The sequence below is a fragment of the Hypanus sabinus genome, chromosome 2 (assembly GCF_030144855.1).
Source record: "Hypanus sabinus isolate sHypSab1 chromosome 2, sHypSab1.hap1, whole genome shotgun sequence".
In the NCBI taxonomy this organism is placed as follows: Eukaryota; Metazoa; Chordata; class Chondrichthyes; order Myliobatiformes; family Dasyatidae; genus Hypanus; species Hypanus sabinus.
In genome coordinates, this window is record NC_082707.1 from 79,537,952 (window position 1) to 79,560,860 (window position 22,909).

General features: G+C 39.3%; 1 protein-coding gene across 3 annotated transcripts in view; it reads left to right on the forward strand.

Moving 5' to 3' along the window:
- The window catches only part of epha4b (eph receptor A4b), a 364,912-nt gene that overhangs the window by 36,885 nt on the left and 305,118 nt on the right, over nucleotides 1–22,909 (forward strand). For all 3 annotated transcript variants that reach the window (XM_059949034.1, XM_059949040.1, XM_059949041.1), the window contains exon 3: nucleotides 16,817–17,477. In XM_059949034.1, the coding sequence (XP_059805017.1) occupies nucleotides 16,817–17,477 (661 nt within the window). The remainder of the gene's footprint in view (nucleotides 1–16,816; nucleotides 17,478–22,909) is intronic.

The window sequence follows — 22,909 nt, forward strand, 5'->3', positions numbered from 1 at the left end:
AATGGCATTCTGCTTCCCTAACTAGAATTCCTGATTACTACTGCTTCCTTGACACTTCTTCTCATTCCCTGTACAATTGGTCCACCCAGAGTGATGTTATGGATTTGAATCCAACTACATTTCCCGGGGGTATTCTTTCCACAAACTAAATGCAGGTTATTGAGTTGTCTTTGGGAGGAGTGCATAGAGGATGGTGTGGTAGTCATTGTTTCTTCCCTTCCATTTCTTCTTCTGATCTGTGAGAGACGACCTCCTGAGATAAGCTATTCACAAAGCAGTCAGCTTTGGAGATGACCTGGAATGGTGGTGGATTTTGCTCGAGAACCCTGTCCGCTGATGGCACTTGCACCCGTGGTTGTCGGCCCTTCTGCTGCCAAAGTGTTAAGAACTAGATTCTCAGTTGATCCCTGCTCTCAGAGCCACCTTGGAAGCCATGATGTGGTCCAAGAATAGGTTCCTTCTTTTCTGGTGGATCATGGGCCCCAGTGTTTGTATTTGTTATAATTATGGGAACAGAAAAAGACCCTGCAGAACATCTTGCAGCTTTTAAAGCAGGTGTTCCTAACCTGGGGTGCCCGCACCCCCAGAGGATGCGAGATGGAATTTCAGGGGGTGCGACAAAGAGTGGCGAATCACGAGTCACCACTCAGCCAGCTGCCAGTGTGCCTTGAGAAGTGGTAGTAACGTTTGTCCCAAGCACACTCCAGTCTCCTGCTGCCCGAGTCAGCATTCTCATTAGTGTTACCTGGGAAGTTAACACCTCAGAGTCAAGGAGTCTCATCATTGTTAACTAGGTTACATCTCAGAGTTAGAAATCATCTCATAATGCCAAAATCTTTATATATCCCGAATCAACCATCAAGTAACGTCTTTGCTTTAAAACCAAACCCGCAAACAGTAGGTAAATTATTCAATTATAAAATTTTAAAAAGCGGCATTTTGATAAAAAAAAACAGCTGAAGTCATTCATTTGAATTTGTCTCAATGCATTAAAGAAGTTTTTGAATTTCAAAGGTTTTTTTTCTTAAAAGATTTTTTTCTTGAATCGTTGATAATTTTGAATTATGTTAGTTGAGGAGACATCATGGTTAGCACTGAGGATATTGAATCATGTGATGGGAGTTCATATCTCCAGTAATCATCAGAAATAGGTGTGTAAATTCAATAGAGAGTAGCTTAATAATTCGTGTTGCGTCCCCGTAGCATTTCCACCTGACGATTTATCTTGGCTTAACCGCAGATAATATCATAATATAATATTCGAAAGTGTATTTCTCGCGATACTTTGCTATAGGTGTGTCTGGTTGAGTAAAGCGGTCATCCCTGGCTTAGATAGTTTTTCTCATATTAGCTCATATTTTTCCCTTCATTAACCCTTCATCATGTCAAACAGAGGGGAATGGAATGATGACTATGTGTGCTTTGCTTTCACTTGCACAACAGAAAATGATGGCTTGCAAAAACCCCAGTGCATTCTTTGTAGCGTTGTGTTTTCCAACTCAAATCTGAAGCCATCCAAGTTTAAAGAGCACTTCAAGAACACTTCAAGAACAAGCATGGCGGATCTGATGTTGAAGGACATGATGTTGGGTCACTGAAAATCAAAAGAGCTCACTTTGATTCACAAGGAACTCTTCCAAAATTAGGTTCCATTTCTGTTGAAAAACCAGTAATTCTTGCTTCATACCAAGTGGCATATAAAGTAACCAAATCCAAAAAGCTCCATACAATTGCAGAAGATCTCATCAAGCCATGTGCACTGGAAATGGCAACAATTATCCTGGGGAAAGAAGCAAGAAAAAAATTTGAACAGGTGCCCCTATCAAATACTATCCTTCACAACCAAATCAGTGATTGGAGTGAAGATATTTTGGACCAAGTCATCTCAGATGTCAGCGCTAGTCCTCTTAAAATCTCTATTCAGTTGGATGTGTCAACTGATGTTTCTAGTTGTAGTCAACTCATCACATTAGTGGGGTATGTCAATGATGGTGCTGTGAAGGAAGATTTCCTGTTTTGTAAAGATCTGAAAACAAACACAACTGCAAAGGATGTGATGCAGCTGGTGAAAGACTTCTTTGCCAAACATGATTTAGATATCAAAATCGTTAGTTCTGTGTAGACTGATGGGGCACCTGCAATGCTTGGAAATAAATCTGGCTTTTCTGCATTGACGAAAAAGGAGATTCCAGACTTGCAAGTTACCCATTGTTTTCTTCCTCGGCATGCTTTGGCATCAAAAACATTGCCTCCAAGTTTGAAGAAAGTCATTGATACTTGTGTGAAGATCATCAAACTGGATCAGGGGGCGTGCTTTGGACCATCACATCTTCAAATCATTTTGTGAGGATCTGAGAAGTGAGCATTCAGTTTTGCTTTTCCACACTTTGTCCGTTGTCACGAGGACAAGCTTTAACCCGCTTCTTTGAACTATGGGAAGAAATCAAAGTTTTTCTGGAGGAGCGTGAATGTGATCTGGTTGGGGCAATGGAATCACAGGAATTCGCCCAAATGCTGGCTTACTTAGCTGACATTTTCACTCGTATGAATGACCTGAGTGTTTCTCTTCAAGGAAAAGCGATAAACATATTGAAGGCTTGTGAAAAGTTGAATGCCTTCAAAGAAAAGTTATGTATTTGGCATCAAAGGATGGAAAGAGGCAGTCTCTCAAATTTTCCTTCACTAGAAGAGATGGTCGATGATGCTGGATCCATAACTCCTACTGTGCATGAAGAAATTGTGGCTCATTTGGAAATGCTGCCAGAATCGTTTGATGGATATTTTCCTGCTGGAGACCTGAAAATTTCAGAAGAATGGATCGTGAATCCATATTCCTACAATTTGGAGAAAATGTCAGATGCTGAAGAGCTGAAGGAAGATCTTATTGATTTGTGGACAAATCAAGCTCTTGAAATGCAATTTGAAAGCAAGACTTTGGAGGAGTTTTGGTGTGCAGCACTGGATATGTTCCCAAGACTTGGTGGAAAAGCACTTCGTGTCCTCACTCCATTTGCAACAACATACTTGTGTGAATCTGGATTCAGTTCTCTTTTGTCAATCAAGACAAAATCAAGGAATCGCCTGAATCCACAGGCAGACCTGTGGATCGCAGTCAGCAAGAAAGTTCCACATTTTGACAAAATCATGAATGAGAAGCAGGAGCAAAGAAGTCATTGAATTTTCTGTTCACAATTGGGATTGATTTTACTGTTTACAATTTTTTCTGAATAAATTAGAATCTAATTGCTCAGCTTATATTTGCATTTTATGCACTGAATTAAAAGCTTATTTTTTTAAGTTCAATTTGTTCACCTGCAATATTGTATGTGGTTCAAAAATTAGAAATTAGACTTCTTCATCTTCAAATGTGATATTACTTTTGTAGGGGGTGCGAACATTAATCAAACATTTCCTAGGGGTGTGGGGCATAGAAAAGGTTGGGAACCACTGTTTTAAAGCATGGACTTCTTGGATCTGGCATGATGAAAAAATGTGAGGAAATGAGAACTATGATATTGCCATGAATATGTGCAATAAAGACTTGCTACAGGAAAGCAAAGAGTATGGTTTCCATTCAATGATTTCTTCAAAATTCAAAATCTCAGAGCTTTGCTCATTAGTTGAAATGGTGGTTCTTTCCCTGGCATGAAAAATCAATATCCTAAACAAAAAGCCTAAAGATTAGGTTTGTTTCCACAAGCTCTGTCTCTGTAAAATGTGGCTAATTAGTGTGACCTTGACTTTGGGGACAGTGTACAAATGGAATTGGTGGAATACAATTTACTGAGAGAGAACATCATAATGTACCATTTAAAGCTTGTGCTGTGGCCTAACAATTTGCAATCACATTCTTCACATTCTAATGGAGTGCCAGGAGGAAAAACTGGAAGATGAATTTCTCTTGAATAAAGCCCATGTGCATTAGCCAAAATGGAATGCTAAAGGGATTTTCTGTATTGGTTCAGCTTGCTCACAGGAACAATAGGTCACCCACACCAGCTGAATTTGGGTCTGTGCTCAATGGAAAATCATTTTGTTTAGTTCAAGACCTTCGGAGTGAACCAGCATCATGAAGTCACTGCTGAGAAAACATGTTGGTGTTTAGCCTTTGTGTTTGTAAATTATAGAACTTTGACTTATTATTTAAATCATAGTTATTGAGTTGATCTCACAATAAATCAAATTAATATATGTAAAGATACATTGCAATTTAATCTAGCTATTGCTTTGAGTGCTATTTTACATCCTAGAGATAAACAGTTGGTCAAATATCCCCAGGTGATAGAAAAGCAGTATTTACTAAATTTGAGTGTGAAATTTGGCGGTAATCCCTCAAATTAAAATAAATGTTTAAATTGTTTTTCATTACTGACAAGGAGACTGCATAATGTGTGTACTCAACAGCTCATAGCTTGTGTTCGGAAGTTTATTAAAATGTCTATAGTAGAATCATGCATTTGATTGTTTCACCGTAAGGGTTGTTTGCCGCTGAATGCCCTTGCAAAGTAATAAGAGAAAGCACTTTGTGTTCATTACTGCTGAAATTTTGTCTAGTTCCTAATTTAGTTGCAGCAAATGTTCAGCTAGAGTAAAGAGCAAAAGCTACGACAATGTGCCTGGCAAAGCACACAGACATGCCTTAACATGTACTGTAGTCTATCAGAACTTGCAAAGACGTGTGCAGTGAATGTCCATCTTCCAGTGGATATCTTGCTTCGATGAAGAGTATACTTCATAGAAACAGGCCTCCTGAACCAATTGTTTTCTGCTCCATACAAGTTTCTTCCCATGCCTCTGCTTCATGCAGCAGCTAATCTTTCTATTCCTTTGTTAGAGCATGGACAGTAGGCATAAGAGAAAGCCAGTCATTGAAGTGGTGGCGCATATAACTGCCCACTAGTTTTATTCAGCACTTAATTAGGTTGCCATAAAAAGGATGCTGGTTAAAGATCCAAATGTGAATTTTTAACATTAACCCTGTAATACAGGAACAGATTATAAAATGCACTGTTTTCACTACATAATTCTGTGTGAGTGCCTTTGTACACCCCTTCACCTAAAGAATGCAATGTAACAATTCTATCCATTCATAAGCATGAGGAACTATCTTCCATTACAAAAATTGGGATGGGGAGTCAATATTAAATTCTACAACTTCAGATAACAAATTTTACAGTTGTCCCAGAAATGCCCAGTTCCAGTGAACAATAATGGGCCAGTAGTATGAACACACTTTCCCTCACCATAGATGTTACCTGACCCGTTGAGTATTTCCAGCATTCTCTCTTTAATCTAGATTTACATTAACTGTAGTGTTCTGTATCCCATGACTCCAGTATTTATTTTGGTTCTCATTGTCTCTTTCATCTCCTCCTGATTACCTCGCTGCAGGTAGATCATCTGAGGGCAGGTAGCCCTTCTCTCCGTTGGCACTAAGTGCATCATTCAATTTGGGCTCCATCCTATCACCGATATTCCCTCTCTTCTTTCCATGTCACCTCCTCGTTGCAACTTAGTATGTGTTATTTCTCTAACTTTTCCTTCTTTTGGTGAAGTCATTGACCTGACGCAGCAACTGTTTTTCTCTCTACAGATGCTCCCTGACCTGCAAAATATTTCCAAAATTTTTTATTTTTACTTTATATTTCCAGCAGCTGCTATTTTTGTTTTCTACATATGCCTTCTTGGTATTTTTCTACATCCTAATCAGCTGATGTGTATTTGGTATTTTCTCCCTTGCTAGTTAAGTGGTTCTGTTTGTGCTTGCAGTCTGAGGTACAAAGTCTGTGGGATAATTTGCTTCATGTGTATATGATCGTATGGATAGTCAGAGGCTTTTTCCCAGGGCTGAAACGGCTAACATGAGAGGGCACAGTTTTAAGGTGCTTGGAAGTGGGTACAGAGATGTCCGAGGTAAGTTTTTATGCATAGAGTGGTGAGTGCGTGGAACGGGCTGCCTGCAACGATGGTGGAGACAGGTATGTTAGGGTCTTTTTAGGAGACTCCTGGATAGGTACATGGAGCTTAGAAAAATAGAGGGCTATTTCTGAAGTAAGTACATGTTTGGCACAGCATTGTGGGCCCAAGGGCCTGTAATGCGCCTTAGATTTGCTGTTTCTATGTAATCAGTAATGGCCCTGATTATAAACACATGGAAGCAAACTTTATTGAAGCTAATATATCAACAAAAAATGAGCAATGAGGTTACTGGTCACTTAATTGCTCAGAGAAAATCTAAATTGTTCATAGTTCTGAAGTCAACAATCATATTTTATTGTTTTTAATAAAATATTAGAATTGATCTCTATTAACCACAGATGATCCACTGTAACATTTACTAACTAATAATTCTAGGTAACTATGATCTCCGGAGGGAAACATGCCACACACGTGGCTTTTGAAAACAGCTGACGGGTGAAGAGAAGTTTCTTATAACTATGAATTGCTGTCAGCTTTGAGAATGTGCAGTCGACAATGAGGTGTACAGTACTCACTGTTATTGTAGCTCAAAGTTACATTACTCATGCTGAGTAAAATGGTTACCTTAAAGTTCCAACCCATTACAACTGAACTCCATTCTCAAACCAATAAACTCCATTCTCTCTCCTTTCAAGCTTGTAGCAATTCAGTTTAAAGGTCTCAGTCAATTAAATGATTTTTGCCGAGCAAAGGATCTGTTAACCAGGTGGATTAAGCATAGGGTTAAGGATATTTAAAAAAAAAAGGTGAATGTTAAAATAAGTAATAACTTCTACCCAAAAACAATGGTAGCTTTTCTCCTGCAAAAAGCATGAAAATTAGCAAGGTATTTGACAAGGTCCTGCATGGAAAGTTGGTCAAGAAGGTTCAGTCACTTTGCATTCAAGATAAGGTAGAAAATTGGATTAAATATTGGCTTTGTGGGAGAAGCCAGAGAGTGGTCGTAGATGGTTGTCTCTCTGACTGGAGACTTGTGACAGTGGTGTGCCACAGGGATCAGTGCTGGGTCCATTGTTGTTTGTCATCTATTTCAATGATCTGGATGATAATGTGGTTAACTGGATCAGCAAATTTGCAGATAACACAAAGATTGGTAGTGTGGTGGACAGCGAGGAAAGGATATCATGGCTTGCAGAGGGATCTACATCAGATGGAAAAATTGGCTGAAAAATGGCATATGGAATTTAATGCAGAAAAGTATAAAGTGTTGCATTTTGGTAGGACCAACTTGCACAGTGAACTAAAGAGTGTTGTAGAACAAGGGGATCTAGGAATACAGGTCCATAATTTATTGAAAGCAGCACCACATATAGATAGGGTTGTAAAGAAAGCTTTTGGCACAATGGCCTTTATAACTCAAATGTATCAAGTACAGGAAATGGGATGTTATTTTGAAGTTGTATAAGATGGTAATGAGGCCTATTTGGAGTATTGTGTGGAGTTTTGATCACCTACCTAAAGGATAGATGTAAATAAGGTTGGAACAGAGTAGAGAAATTTACAAAGATATTGCTGGGTTTCGAAGACCTGAGTTATAAGGCAAGACTGAATAAGGAAAGTTTATATGTTTATAAGGAAGCTTAAAAGAAAAGTTTTTTTAGAACATAGATTGAGGAACTTTGTTAGAGGTATACCAAATTAATGGGGGTATAGATAGGGTAAAGGCAAGCATGCTTTTTGTACTGAGGTTGGGTGGGACTACAGCTAGAGGTCATTGCTTAAGGGTGTAAGGTGAGAAGTTTATGGGAAGCATAAGGGGAAGTTCTTCACTCAGAGGGTTGGGAGAGTGTGGAATGAGCTGCCAGCACAAGTGGTGCATGTGAGTTTGATCTCGAGAAGTTTTTATACTGGATGGTAGGGGTATGGAGGGTTATGGTCAGGTGCAGGTCAATGGGAGTAGGTGGACAAAATGTTTTCAGGATGGACTAGATGAGACAAGGGGCCTGTTTCTGTGCTGTACTTCTCTATGACTCTGTAACTAAATGGGTGAAACTTCTTTATTAGAAACCTATTATTTGACGTCTTTAATGTGCTAAAGACATTCTAAGTAAGAACTGGCATGATTCAAAGCTGGAAACTTCAATGTGGCCAGATGTTGGTTAAAGCTAGATTTTAAAGGGTGTACATGACTTGAGGAGGTAGTGATGTTAGGGATTAGTCCAGAGCTGATGGTGTGTCTGGGAATAGTGGGGTTAAAGAAAAGAACAAGAGACCAGATTTGGAGAGAGTGGGAAGCCTCTGTGTGTTGCAAGGCATGAACAGGTTGCAGGGATAAGGAGAGAAAGGGAACTGAGGATGAGTCAATGGCGAGTGACCTTAATAGTTTACAGTGTGCTGGTTTAATACAAAATTGAAATCATTCTGATATTCAGAAACGTGCACAGATTCTAAAATTAAGAATAAATCTAACCATTTAACAAAACCGTACTTGGGTATTTTTAGCAACCAAAGTATTTTTAAAGTACCTGCATGTACTCTAGTCGCTTGCAACTCTTTTGTTTTAAGGAGCCACTGGAGAAACACTGTCCAGCACCAAGCACAGGTAATTCAAAACAGACTGACCAGTGTTAATAGTGGGTGTTCTCTGTGACTTTTCACACCCATGACAGGCTCTGAAATTGGAGTACTGTGGAGAGAAATACCATGAATAACTAGTAACGACTGCAGATTGTCCATATTTATGCACATCTTCACAACAATCCATGAGGTGTGGGGAAATGCACTAACCCAGGGGTTTGCCAAACTTATTTTATGCCATGGACCAATACCATTAAGCAAGAGGTTTGTGGAGCCCAGATTGGGAACCCTTGCACTAAACTGTCAGCGTTTCCTACAAGCTGGTGCTGTATGTTATCAGGACTATATTGAAAAAAAATCTGTCCAATTAAATTTAAGTCCAACCGTTTTGCAGGGACTGTGCCCTGTGTGTAGATATAGAAAGATCTGCAGTGTACTTTAATTTTGTTCCTTTTTGTTTTATTTTTGTTGTATTATGTCCTGCTGTGCCAATGATTCCCTATCATATTATAATCATTTTCTTCTAATGGCTTTCTGGTAAATACTATTTTAAAAATCTAAACATTGTGTGACTGTATTCAGCTGTCTGACTTTGAGTTTATATTTAGGATGGACGCTGGGATAAAACTATTGTACATAAATAGATTAAGGCACTTATGCGATATTAAATGGATTTGAATTTCAAAGTAGGGCTGGTATTTATTTTGCAAACTTTATTGAATAGTTAACAATGACAAGTCAGTTAAGTACAGTACTGACCTATTAGCGATCTCATTTATATTCAAATATTGAGCTATTTTGCTTAATTTTCAATGATGGTCTTCTGTTGTTGATTTCTGTCTGGGTTCAGTCTCCTTGTTGAAGCCCTCTCTCAGTGAAGGTCAGAAAGTGGGCTGTGGTTGGGGTAAGAGATACCACACGAGCTCAAAGGCATTATGTGCTGCTACATGCTTCCGTGCATTGAAGGAGCTCACAAAGAGTACTGGGTAAGTCCAAGAGTGGAGCTGTATCCAAAGAGTTTGTAGGGCATGATAAACAGGATGGGCTGAAAGGAGACAAGTGCAATTAGGGCTTGGGGTAAGTCATGAGGGAGAATGGTCAGGAATTAGGAATGAAAGGGGTTGTCAAGATGAGGGCAACCTGCTGAGGGTTTACAGGGAGGGGTGGGGAGGTTCATAGATGAAGGAAGCAATCAGTAGACATGGCCAGCTTTTGGCAATTGTTGAGTGAGCAGATGGTTAAGGAGGTGGTGTTGGATTTGAATTGGGGAAATTATTGATAATGGAAGTTTTAAAAAAAATAATGAGGTGGTGGTTTGGGACTGATGCTTGATTTTTGTGATGGTATTTGAGAGAAAGTTGTGCAAGATTCTGATGCTTAGCAGCTTGCTTTATGGCCGGGACCCAATCATGTACTGGCAAGCCTGGGGGTGCTTGAGAAGCCCTGCCTCCACATCTTTTTAGTCAAAAGAGACAAGAAACGCATGTGGTTTCGGATGATAAAATTGGACAGAGCCTTTGAAGAATATAAAGTAAGCAGGCGAGAACTTTAAAGAGGAATCAGGAAAATTAAGTGGGATGATGAAACATCCTTGGCAAAAAGAATTAAAGGGAATCCCAAGGAGACATATGGGGCTACATTGCTGGACTCTGGGGCAACACAATAAGTGCTGGAGGAACTCCAGGCAACATCAATGGAGGGAAATGGATGATCGGCATTTCTGGTTGAGTCCCTTAATCTGGACTAGGAAGTGAATCCCAAAATATTTTTACGTTGATTAAAAACAAAAGGATAACTGGAAATAGTGTAGGACCACTCAAAGAATTTATCCTGGAACTGGAAGAAATGGGTGAGGTATCAAACAATTACCAAGCATTCTCCAAGAAGGAGGAAATGAAGGATGGTGAAATTAGATGTATGCTGATATTTCTAGGGCATGCTGACATCAAGAAGGAGTTGTTTAGGCTTTTGAAAGAAAATTAAGGTGGATAAGGCCCTGGGGTGGATGGGGCCTTATGACAGAGATGAGATGCTAGAGCTGGAGGCTTGACAGAGATTTTTGTATCCTGCTTAATCACAGGCAAGGTTCCAGAGGACTGGAGAATACCCAAGTGTTGTTCCTCTCTTTAAGAAGGGCAAAAGAGACAAACTAGGAAATTGCAGGCGAGTGAAATCTACAATAATGGCAGAGAAATTAGGGGGGGAAGATTCCTGAGGATACACTCTATTCTCAACTGGCAAATCCCAGATTTATTAGGGATCGCCTGTATTATTTTCTGCAGGGTGTTTCTTACTAACTTGCTTGAGTGTTCTAAGGAGGCAATGAAGATAATTGATGAAGGTATGGCAGTAGAATATGTATACATGGACCTTAGCAAAGCTTTTAACAAGGTGCTTTCTGGTGGGCTGCTCCAGAAGGATGAGGAACATGCAGCCCACAGAGGTTTGCCGAATTGGATTCATAATTACTTGGTTGTAGAAGACACAGTGCATTGGTAGAGTGCTATGAAAGCTTGTGACTAGTGCTGTTCCACAGGGATTGTGACTGTGACCTCTATTGTTTGTGATATATGTATAAATATTACAGGTAAAATATAGGCTAGTTGATTATTAAGTTTACAGATGGCACAAAAATTGGTGGAATTATAGATAGTGAGGAAAGTTGTCAAATAGTTCAACAGGATGTTAGATCATTTGGAAATGTGAGCAGAGGGATAGTAGAGTGAGATTAATCTAGACAAGTGTGAGGTGTTGCACGTTTGGAATTCAAATATAAGAGAAAATATACAGTAAGTGGCAGGGTCTTTAGGAATACTGATATACTTTGATATCTGGATGTGCAACTGCATAGCTGCCTGAAAGTGGCAAAATGAGTAGGTAGGCTGGTAAAGGTGGTGTGTAATATTCTTGCCTTCATCAGACAGGGAACAGAGTGTAGAAATTGGCAGGTCATGTTGTTTAAAAAAACTTTGGTTAAGCCACAATTGAAGTATTGTCTACTTGTGGTTACTGCATTAGAGGAAAGATGAGGTGGCCTTGGAGAAGATAGAGATGAGAATCTCCGGTACACTGCCCAGGATTAGAGGGTATTAGCTATAAGGAGAGGTTGGCCAAACTTGGATTGTTTTCTTTGGAACATTGGAAGCTGAGGGTGTCCTTATAGAGGTTTATAAAGTGTATGAGAGCCATAGATAGTATTGACATCATCACCTCAAGCAAAAAGATCATTGGATAGAACTTAAAAAGAGAGCGGGAGGGGGGGGGGGGAGGTATTGTTTGAAGTAGATTGACAAGGCAAGTTATTTTGCTTTTACATAGAGCAATAGATGCCTGGAATGTGCTGCAAGAAGTGACGGGAGCAGGTATGATGGACAATTTTGAGAGATATTTGAGCAGACAGGGAATGGAGGGATATTAACCATCTGCAGGGAGATGTGATTCATGTAAATTGGCAACATGGCCTGCCATGACATGGTCAGCGGAATGTCCTCTCATTGTGCTGTGCTGCTCTATGCTTTCTATTCAAGGACAACTCGGCTGTTGTGTGTGAATGGCAATTGGAGACAATCTTGTATCTGTATATCTGCACATTAGCTTGCTACATGCACCGACAATTTAAAGGGAAAACTTTTGTGTTACTTACTGTAGGTCACAGATTCTCTACTTAAATTTTTCCTTTCACTGAAGTTAGATCAGACAAAAAAATGTGGTCCCCAACAATCTTATTATTTTCAGAATTGACTTTTGTGCTTAAAAATACGAGGGGTGATTGATAAATTCATAGCCTAAGGTAGCAGGAGTCAATTTTAGAAAATCTAGCACATGTATTTTTCAACATAGTCCCCTCCTACATATACACACTTAGTCCAGCGGTCGTGGAGCATACGGATCCCTTCTTTGTAGAAGTGGTCCACAGCAGGGGTGATTGATAAGTTTGTGGCCTAAGGTAAAAGGAGATATACAGCTCTCATTACATGCACGTGCAGTTTGACACTTTGAGTGAAAATGCAGAAGGTTTGAAGTTAATAACTCACCTATTTCTACCTTAGGCCATGAGCTTATCAATCACCCCATGCTGTGGACCACTTCTGCAGGTCCAAGACGCCGACTTATACAAAGAAGGTGTCCCTATGCTCCATGACCGCTGGACTAAATGTATAAATGTAGGAAAAATAAATGAGCTAGGTTTTCTAAAATTGAACTTATCAATCACCCCTCATATACACAAGTATAAATAGTAGTTTGTAATTTTTTTTACAGTCATAGTGTCACTTGGTGTGCAATTTTAGTGTTACTGTTTCTATATATTTATCGCATTAGCACGTAATGTACAGATCATCGTTGCCACTCTTGTTGCCTCCTGGGATAATAGAAACTTCATTAGAAGTTCAAGTTGTAGGCAGACTAAAATGCATCTTTTTCTAAATCGATGATCTTCCATCAGCATTGATGTTTACCTCTGTATGTGTCCCTGGGTATAGCCTGTAAATCGGAGTCCTTTACATGGGTACTTGGGATGAATTTCAACAAGGTCCTTGATGGCCTTCTCCCAGACCTTCACATGAATAGTCCATGAAGAGGTTGGCGACCAGCTCATAATCATCATAGCCATCCAGAGAGCAGCATGTTTTAAGCATGATACACCAACCGTATAGGAAGGATCTGGTGAGAGGCACCTGCTCTATATGACCCAAATATAGTCTTGGTGCTTATTGCTAAGTTTTGTGATGAGGTATTCTGCCAATTAGCTTTTACTTTTGGTTCAGGGAATTATCTCACTGCATCTGTTTTTTCCTACTTTCAGAGAACCCTTATGACCACAAACTGATGTTAATTGTAGTCATAAATGTTCTCTGAAAGAAGTTCTCCATGAAGAATAGATACTGTAGTAAGGAAACCAGGCTTCTTGTTTGCAACACTGGCAACAGGAACACATCAGCATGCTGTGACACTTGGTGCTCACAGACTGAACAGAAATTGACGAGGGTGATTGCCATTAAGGTAGGGTGGGTTGTGGGTTATACCTGCGTCAACCTGATGATCAGGATCTGGTATCGAGTTGTACCAGACCCACACTTCCAGTTTTCCTCTATCTATTCCAGCCAATTTTTGTTACATGCTTTATCCTCTCCAGACTAGATTCCCAGCATTCTCAGGTAGTCAGACAATCCAGACTTTTGTTTTAGCTGTTGATGTTGCAAAGCAAAATCTAAGTCATCAGTCTGTGGCGTGGTGGTGGTAGCATAGTATTTATTTATCTATCACGATGCAGTGCAGAACAGGCTCTTTTTGCCCTTTGAACCACGCTGCCCAGCAACCCCTGATGTAACCCTAGCCTAATCATGGGGCAATTTACAATGGATACAGGGAGAGCATGCTTACAGACAGCAGCAGAAATTCTGCCCCTGAATCTTGGAGTGCCAAGCACTATCACTGTTTTGTGGGGTTATTCGCTCTATTATTAGAGCAACCAAGTAGTAGCTGTTCGCATAGGTTAGAAGGTTGCATTGAGGTGATGAATGATTACAATGCAAAAATCTAAAGTTGATGGTGTTTTCCTGTAGACTGTAAATAATAAGCCTTTGTGAGATTATCCTGGTGATCAGCGAGGATTTTATTATGTTTGAAGTCCGTTTTTGTTTTTGATTGTCAACAGAAGGTAATTAAAAATGTAACACAAGTTGGGATGGTTGGAGACATCAATGATTTGAAAGCTGGGAAGTAACAGGGAGTTGCTTCATTTGAATTTAAAAAAAGTGACATGCTAAGAGGTGGCTTGGTCATTATTTCATAATATGTGTTTAAGAATTCAACTTGTACAGAGAAGAAATTTTCTATTTTAGTTACTTATATTCAGTTTAGATGAAAAAAAAACAGTTTACTGATCAATATTGTGTCACCGCTTATTTATTTTGAGATACAGGGCCTCTCTGGCCCTTCGAGCCCAATGTGCCTGCACCACCCAATACACTCGTGTGGCCAGTTAACCTACTAATCCCTTTGTCTTTGGAGTGTGTGAGGAAACCAGAGCTCCGGGAAGAAAGCCTCGCAGTCTCAGGCAGAACTTACAAATACCTTACAGATGACTGCGTAATTGAGGCCGGTTTGCGGGTGCGGTAATATTGTGCCAAGCACCATGCTACTGTGGCTCCCCAGTTCGTCTGATTTCTTAACTCATCTTCAGGTAGCTCGATGCAGCCGATGTATGATGGTGATGTTCATACATTTTGAATTGACTGGGTTTTGTAATGATTACTCAAAATGTCCATCCATCCATCCATCCATCCATCCCTCCATCCCTCCATCCCTCCATCCATCCCTCCCTCCCTCCCTCCCTCCCTCCATCCCTCCCTCCAAGCAGTGCCACCCCAGCAAGCCCCTGAGAAGCTCCATATAGCCTTAACTTAATAATGGGACAATTAACAGTGATGAGTTAACTTACCCAGCACCTCTTGACTGTGGGGAGCACCCAGAGAAAACCCACGCATTCTGCAGGGTGGACGCACAGAGATTCCTTATGGAGGATGTTGGGATTGAACTCTGAACTCTGACATCCTGAGCTGTAATAGTGCCACTCTAACGGGTACACTGTAGTGGCAATATATTTCATTAACTTTATGAAAGTAACTGATCACTATTTCTGATGGGCAAATTCAAGCAATTGAAGCTTTCATTAAAGATGGGGACGGTGATGGCAAAATAACTCATTACAGGAAAACGTGCTTTTCATTAAATAGTTTAAGGAGCCCAAACTGCCAATAATGCATCTGATTAGCAGGCAATCCAGTTCAGGAACTGTGCAGCTTCTAACTCCAAATAAACGTGTGAGTTTGAATCTTTAAGCTCTTGTTTCTAAATAGTTGGGCGTAGGCTTAAAGAGGAATCTGCAAGAGAGACCAGAGAACACCTTGTCCAGTTGTGTGGGTAAAACATTAGTGCTTGTGGATGTTTACCTGGGTAATGCATATCAATATTTGATAAAATTTAAAGTTTTAGACTACTTTACCAGTAGTTCTGTAATGGTGCCACAGTATGCTGTTACTGGGGCTGGTGAGTTGTATAAAGATACAGGTCACTGGGTTGCCCATAGAGGGGGAAAAACACTTTTGTCTCTAATGTCATGCTTTTCAAAAGCCGGAGAGACTGCATCCATCCATTTTCTGAGATGATTAACTCTATCAGAAGTAGTTCATGTTTGTAGGATGGTTTTCCACTGTTGATGTCTGCATTTTAAGGGCAAGAAATTTCCTTCTGATCTCCAGATTAAGAGTTTTGAAGCAGACGAACCATGTTTTTCTCTTTCTGTCCTTTTGGCTTTGCAGGTTAATGACAGCTTATTATCCAAGAATCTTGGAGTGTTCTAGTGTAATTCTGACTGTGTACTGGACAGTTTATTGAGTAAATGCCAATTGCTAGTGATCAAGACCTATCACCATCATTTTATTTATTTTTGGAAACCTTTGGTGGTAATTATCTCCATTAAATGTTGAGGACTTTGTGGGGAGGTTGATTAAGCTAGGCCATCTGGCAGTTCTGGCTGTAGATGTCTGAAAACACCATACACTTATCCTTTCCACTGTGATCTTGGGTAGCATGGTTCTTTTTAAAGGATCATTTTGCCAACTTTACTGAACAGAAAATATGATGTTGCAGAAGTTATTTCTGGCTTGGCAGGCTTTTATAGTTGCATTGGGATTTGAAGTGCTAGGGTACAGATGAGAGGAAATGTGTTGAATTATGCATTTTCTTCATTTGCATTGAATTGTTATACGTGCACTCATTCTACACTGGATGTTTTGTACGTGCAGCCTAACACCAACAGCAAAAATTAGGACAGCTTCTACTGCTGCGCAGTAGCATTTTTGACATTTGACCATAAATTGTCACTGTTGCGTTTTCTATTTAAAACAAACTTCCACAGTTTGATTAGCACCTTTGTTCAAAAGGGAAATTCAGGTGTTGTTTCTAAGAAGTTCCTGTGGTAATTTCATTCAGCATTCTGCACAATTTCATAATGTTGCACATTTCCACCACTCCTTCAGTGCCGCCACCTCCAAAGTGCAAATACCTTGCCAGCAATCAGTTTGAATTGGCATTGTTGATATTTCAAAATTTTCAAGTAGAAATGCAATGTAAAGTATTATATAATTACCTTTTTGGTCTAAAGTTGTGTCTATGACATGGATTTGTACAAAAAATATTTCTGCTAGAATTGCTTAGTTCTCCGCAATAAATTATGTAAACAAACATGAAAAAGGTCTGTGTGTTTATGGCATCGTAGCTGCTAATGGCTCCTGTCATTGCTCTTTCTAAATTGCAGTGGGAAGAAATCAGTGTTATGGATGAGCGAAACACGCCGATGCGAACGTACCAGGTGTGTAACGTCATGGAAGCCTATCAGAACAATTGGCTGCGGACTAATTGGATTCCTCGTGATGGTGCCCATCGGATCTATATTGAGATTAAGTTTACTCTCAGAGACTGCAATAGCCTGCCGGGTGTCCCTGGAACTTGCAAAGAGACCTTTAACATCTATTACTATGAATCTAACAACAACAACCTGTGGTACATTAAAGAAAGCCAGTATATAAAGATTGATACCATTGCTGCAGATGAGAGCTTCACCCAAGTGGATGTAGGTGACAGGGTGATGAAATTAAACACTGAGGTGCGGGACATTGGCTCACTGACAAAGAAAGGTTTTTACCTTGCCTTTCAGGATGTGGGTGCCTGTATTGCTTTGGTATCAGTGCGGGTCTATTACAAGAAGTGTCCATTAACAATTCGTAACCTGGCTGAATTTCCAGACAGAGTAACTGAAGGAGACTCCTCTTTGGTGGAGGTCCGTGGCTCCTGTGTGAATAATTCTGAGGAATATGATGTGCCTAAAATGCACTGTAGTGCTGATGGGGGGTGGCTGGTCCCTATTGGACGATGTGTTTGCAAACCAGGATACGAAGAGAAGAAAGACACCTGCCAACGTAAGTAACTTTGATTTTACTAAATTGGGGAGGGAGTTTGGCTTGAAGAAGGAAATGTTTCAATCCTGCACAAATAGAAGCCATATTCCAACTCAATTTTTTGTGATGTGTGAAGTTTTTCAATGATAAGGTTGCTATAAAAAAGTTGAATTTTGCATGGTAAAACCAATGTAGCAGGTGATATGTGCCCTTCAAAGTTGGTAATGTCCTGAAGCTTAGCTTTTCATGAAAATTGGCAGGATTAATTTATGTTATAAGATTAATGGAATGCCAAGATTTCTGTTGAAGCTGTTGGAATGCCTTTCTGAACAGTGCAAAAAAAAATCTTCATTTTCAGCACTAAATGGAACAGTGTGAGAGTGTTGTTGAAAATAAAATGGCTGCCTGTTGCGGAAAGGCACTTAAAATCCTAACTTTTCTTTTAACGTATACTCTGATCCTCTAATGATTAAAAGCCAATGAACAACTGGGCCTTATCTATCTAGCTGTATTTCTTACTGTAGCCTTAGATATAAAATGATTTACAGTAAAATTTTACGGAATAAAATGAAAGCTGATTTAAAAAAACTCCAAATGAGTGGTGTTTTTAAACTCAGTAATTAGAAAGGAAAAATTAGAAAACTAAAATCTGGGAATAGTAGCAAATGATGGTCTTCGTCCTACTTTGTGATGTCTCTTCTAGAAATGCAAGCAGCGTGTGATGTTTAATCCCCGGCTCCTGCCATCTGCGTGTGATTTCAACCTGCTGCTGCAAATTTATTGTCATGCTTTCGAACATGTAGTCGAGTGGGGCATCCTTGTTTTCATGTACCACTGTCTTATTTGACAGGATGGGTTGGCATGGAAGCTTTTTTTTTGTATTTGGAGACAAATTTTCTATTTTATCTGAATGTAATCCTGCATTGTTCCATTCAATCACCATGCATTTTTACCAAAAACATTAAACTTGCAGCACATAGTTGTAACAAGGATATTTTTTACCTCTGATACTGGTTTTAATCAAGAAATATTTTTTTCAGATTATATAAATATTCCTTAATCTAAATGCTTTCGGAGGTATAAGAGGGAATATAAATTTACATTTTAAACAGTACATTTTGATTGCATAACCACATGTGGTTTATGACTTCCATCTTTACATAGTCATTCTTAAACAAGCCTCTGTTTATCTATTCATTGCCCATAATGTTTTGGGAAGGAGTAGGGCTATTGAAGAAGCCTGTCAAATTACTACTTCTGATGTTTGCCCAGTTTTATTTCTGTTCTGACAGTTCTTTACAGCAAAGCTGTCAAGTGGTTATCTGGAGATCCTGCAGGGCACATAACAACACAAGCTGCTTTTTCCTGTGTGCCAGCAATACCTCAGGGTGACATCAGAACAGTGCCAAGAGTCACAGAGCTCTGTTCAATTAAATGAACTTGTTGCACTCATTGTTGTAAAAAGGACATTAATGAGGCAGGTAACAGGAGGCTAGATTGTGTCCTTTCACTTTCATTGTGTAATGGACACTAAAGGTCATTTAAATTTTCCCTGATGCACAATGGGATACATTGTAAGGAGGCCAAGTTAAAATAGGTAGGTCTGAAATTGTTCAGAATTTATTTGTCAAGAGGCAACATTATGAAATCTGTAATTAAAAGTGTATCCTGAATTATCATCCAATACCTGAAGGAAGAGACACATATTGAAACTGCTTCAATTGCAGCTATGAATACCTACAGAAATATATTATGGAGAGAATAACAATTTTCAGAAAGATTGGATGTCTAGTGAAAATGAAATAATTTGTAGGGCTATGGGGAAAAGATAATGGACTGGGACTAACAGCATAAAGATGACTAATGGCCAGTGTACAGTGGGCTGAGTGAACAGCTCCTTTGTCATAAAGATTCAATATGTTAGAAAACTGCCTTTGGTTACTGACCCTAAACTTGTGCTGGTTGATTGACTACCCATTGCTCTTCATTGCAACTGAATGCCAGTGAGGGGTATAACAGATAGTAAATACTCTAGGACCCACTTAATGGGAGCAATCGAAATTTTCTATTCCTTTGAATCATAGAAGCATAGTTTAGAATGCAGAAGTAGATATTTTTCAGGAAAGCAAAATCAACTTGGAAGTTAGAGGAGCTTGTCTGGTTCAGTAAGCAGAATTAGAAAATTAATGAAGATGTACAGATGATCCAAAGTGTGACCAGACATAAAATAGAAGAATATGGCATGATAACAAGGACAGAATTTTTAAGAAAGTTTGCTATAATGCGTATGTAATAACATATATGATGAAATGAGCAGCATGTATAGAACTTTTTACAATAATTTTATCAGACCAGATCATAAATACAACAATGAGATGCCAGAATTAGACTACAGAAAAGTAATGCAAAATTACTTGAAGAATTGTGCCAGGGAAAAATTGCACCCAGCACATTTACTGATCAGAACAGTAACAGCAGTGATAGCAAATTGTGTGCTCTTTATATTTAAATCACCATCAGTTTGGTGTAGGACAAACCCATAATTTTTTCAAAGGTAATACTCACAAGGATTAAGAGAACAAAATCGGAAATCTTCTCTCAAGTTGAAGAAAAGTGAAAGTCTTTAACATTGTGATTTTTGCTTTTACTTTTGATTTGCTGACTTAAAAATAATTACAAGCCAAAAAAATTACAGTTTTGCAGATTTATCAAAGGCATTGTCAGAGTTGTCATTTTTCATGTGAAATATTAAACTGCCTGTCTGCCTTGTGATCTAGATTTGAAAAATTGTTTGACACTGAAGAACAAGACACCTCATCCTTGCATCCTTTACATCACTAAATGAAAGAAATTATCTGATCATTTTATGGAATTTTGCCATGCACACACTCACTGTCAGCATTCCAATGTAATGATTACATTTCATAAGTATTGAATGGCTGACATTTCTTGATCTGTTTGTGGAATCAGCAAGGACTTTACTTTTGGAAGGTCCTTCAGATGTTTGTGGGTGCGTCAGAAGGTAACTGTTTAACGTCATGGAAGACCTCCTTATAGATGGGGTCTTAACCAAATTTGGGGATATGGGCAGAGAACATTCCAGCTTCACTGTGAAGAGGTTTCCTTAGACAGTGAAACTTGGGTTATATGGTAAATTCTGATGCTGTGATATAGAGAAGCTAGATATTGGAGTCTTGCTCCATATCCACTTCAACAATTTGACCTATCTATGGCCAGCTTAACACAACATGTTTAGTGCAGATATGAACCTAAATTGGTTCTCCAGGATGCTAAATTTTTATTGTAAATGCTGCCATAAATGCTATGTATAGTGGAAAATGAGATTTTGTTAAGCTGTGTTATGCAAAATGACTGTGTAAGAACTGGTGAGAGTGTGTATTTTGATATTTTAATATTGGAGTTTTAGTAATGGAACCCTAATTGCAAGAGGGTGTGTTTGGGGGGTAGGGAAAGTCATTGTTTTAGTTTACGCTGGAAAAGTAGTGTCCTGTTAGACTTAGGCACATTTCTTTTTCTGTACTCTGTACATCTGAGAGAAAAAAAACATAATATAGATCAGCAAAAATAAGATTTTTGATACTCGCTGCCTCATACACAGTTTGACAAAAAACTTGCATCCTGCTGGCTAGAATTCCCCTAGCAGTCTTCTACTGACTTCATTTAGATGTCGTAGGCGAAAGCTTTATTCTCTGTGACCTTCCCATTCTCGGCAATTGCCTGTGGCCTTCTCTCTTCCATCTCTGGTCCCTCTCCTACACTTCTGCCTTCACCACAGGTGACAGAGTACAGTAGAATTCACTTTCCCAATATCTCCAAGCTTTTTCCCTTGCTATTTGCCTCTGTGTAGAAGCTTCTCAAAACCTGTCTTCTCAACTGTAGTTTTAATTTGTATCTGAAATGTGCACTTTGTGCAGTCAATATTTTAAATAAGTTGTATTATTGCATTACTGTAATCAAGTATCTGATTGTCCATCTAGTGTATTTTCACATTATCCAGATAGCTATTACTTTTAATTGAACCAAAAATCATCTTGATTTACCTTGGGCAACAAGACAATGAATTAAGCTGACCGCAGTAATATACTAGCAAGAGTTCCCCATATAAAGCAGAGTGCAGCTTTTCATTAAAGCTGCGTGCTGGAAGCCAGATTATTTTACTGAATACGACCCCATAATGCCATATTACTTTGTAAATAAGCAGGTTGTGTAATTAATTTTGGCGATGGGGCAGAAAGATTCTAAGAGCCGACTTGTTAAATGGAAGTCTGTTTTTTCTTTCAAGCATGCACAGTGTGAGGATGTTTCTGACAGATGAGGCATGATTGTGTAGTGGTTAGCACAAAACTTTACAGCTGAACCAGGATCGATTCCCGCCACTGCCTGTAAGGAGTTTGTACTTACTTGCCTTGACTGCATGGATTTCCTCCCACAGCCCAAAAGACGTACTGTTTGGTAGGTCCATTGGCCATTATAATGTCCCGTGATTAGACTAGGGTTGCTGGGTGGCGTGGCTCAAAGCTTTGGAAGGGCGTATTCCATGCTGTATCTCAATAAGTTTTTAAAAAAAACTAAAAACCATTTGAAGGTTGGATTAATGGAGTGACTGTGGCTTTCCACAGACTGTGCTGCTGCAATGGATCAAACACTTGCACAGTGTTGTTGACAATTGTAATTTTGTGATGATTTATGCATTAGTAAAGCGTATATGTTTTTAGTTGAGGTGATTCATTGAACACATTGACCAAATCTTGAGGCACCGCCTCAAACTCAGATGATAACTTTTATCAAGGTAGAACTTCTGTTTGACAGAAATTTGCAATTAAATAATTTAGAAGGAGAATCATCGCAGCAATATCCAATTTGTTTTTAATCACAATATCAAAAAAAAACACTGAAGTTTGACCAAAACTCTGCATTGGCTAATGAGTCCATTATTCACATGAATGAGAACCAGGGCCACTTGTTGTGACTGTTGCAGGTGGTTAAGCAAGGCAAGTTGCAGTGTGATTGAACAGCCCTGCAGAGGGTCTGTGAAGCAGCAGATGTGATTGCAGGTTCAATTATCCCTTTGCAATTGGAAAGTCTCTAAGCATGGCACTGGCAAATGGGTTGTCACCTCGACTACTGTATCTCTGACTTGTCAGAAGATATTACCTGTTTTCTCTGGTGACACTGCACTTCATATCCCTGCATTTTGGGCTGACTACAACTGTTAAAGTGATGCAATGCACTTGATTTATGGTCTTTGTATCTAAATGACTTAAAATGATGAAGTCACCACATCTTTGTCATCAGCTTTATTCCACTTTCCCCTTCTGTGTTTAGGGTGAATTCTCCCATAAATTATAGAGACATAGAATATTACAGCACAGAGGTAAGTCCTTTGGACGAATCTGCCTAGACTCATCAACCTGCACCTGGACAATAGACCT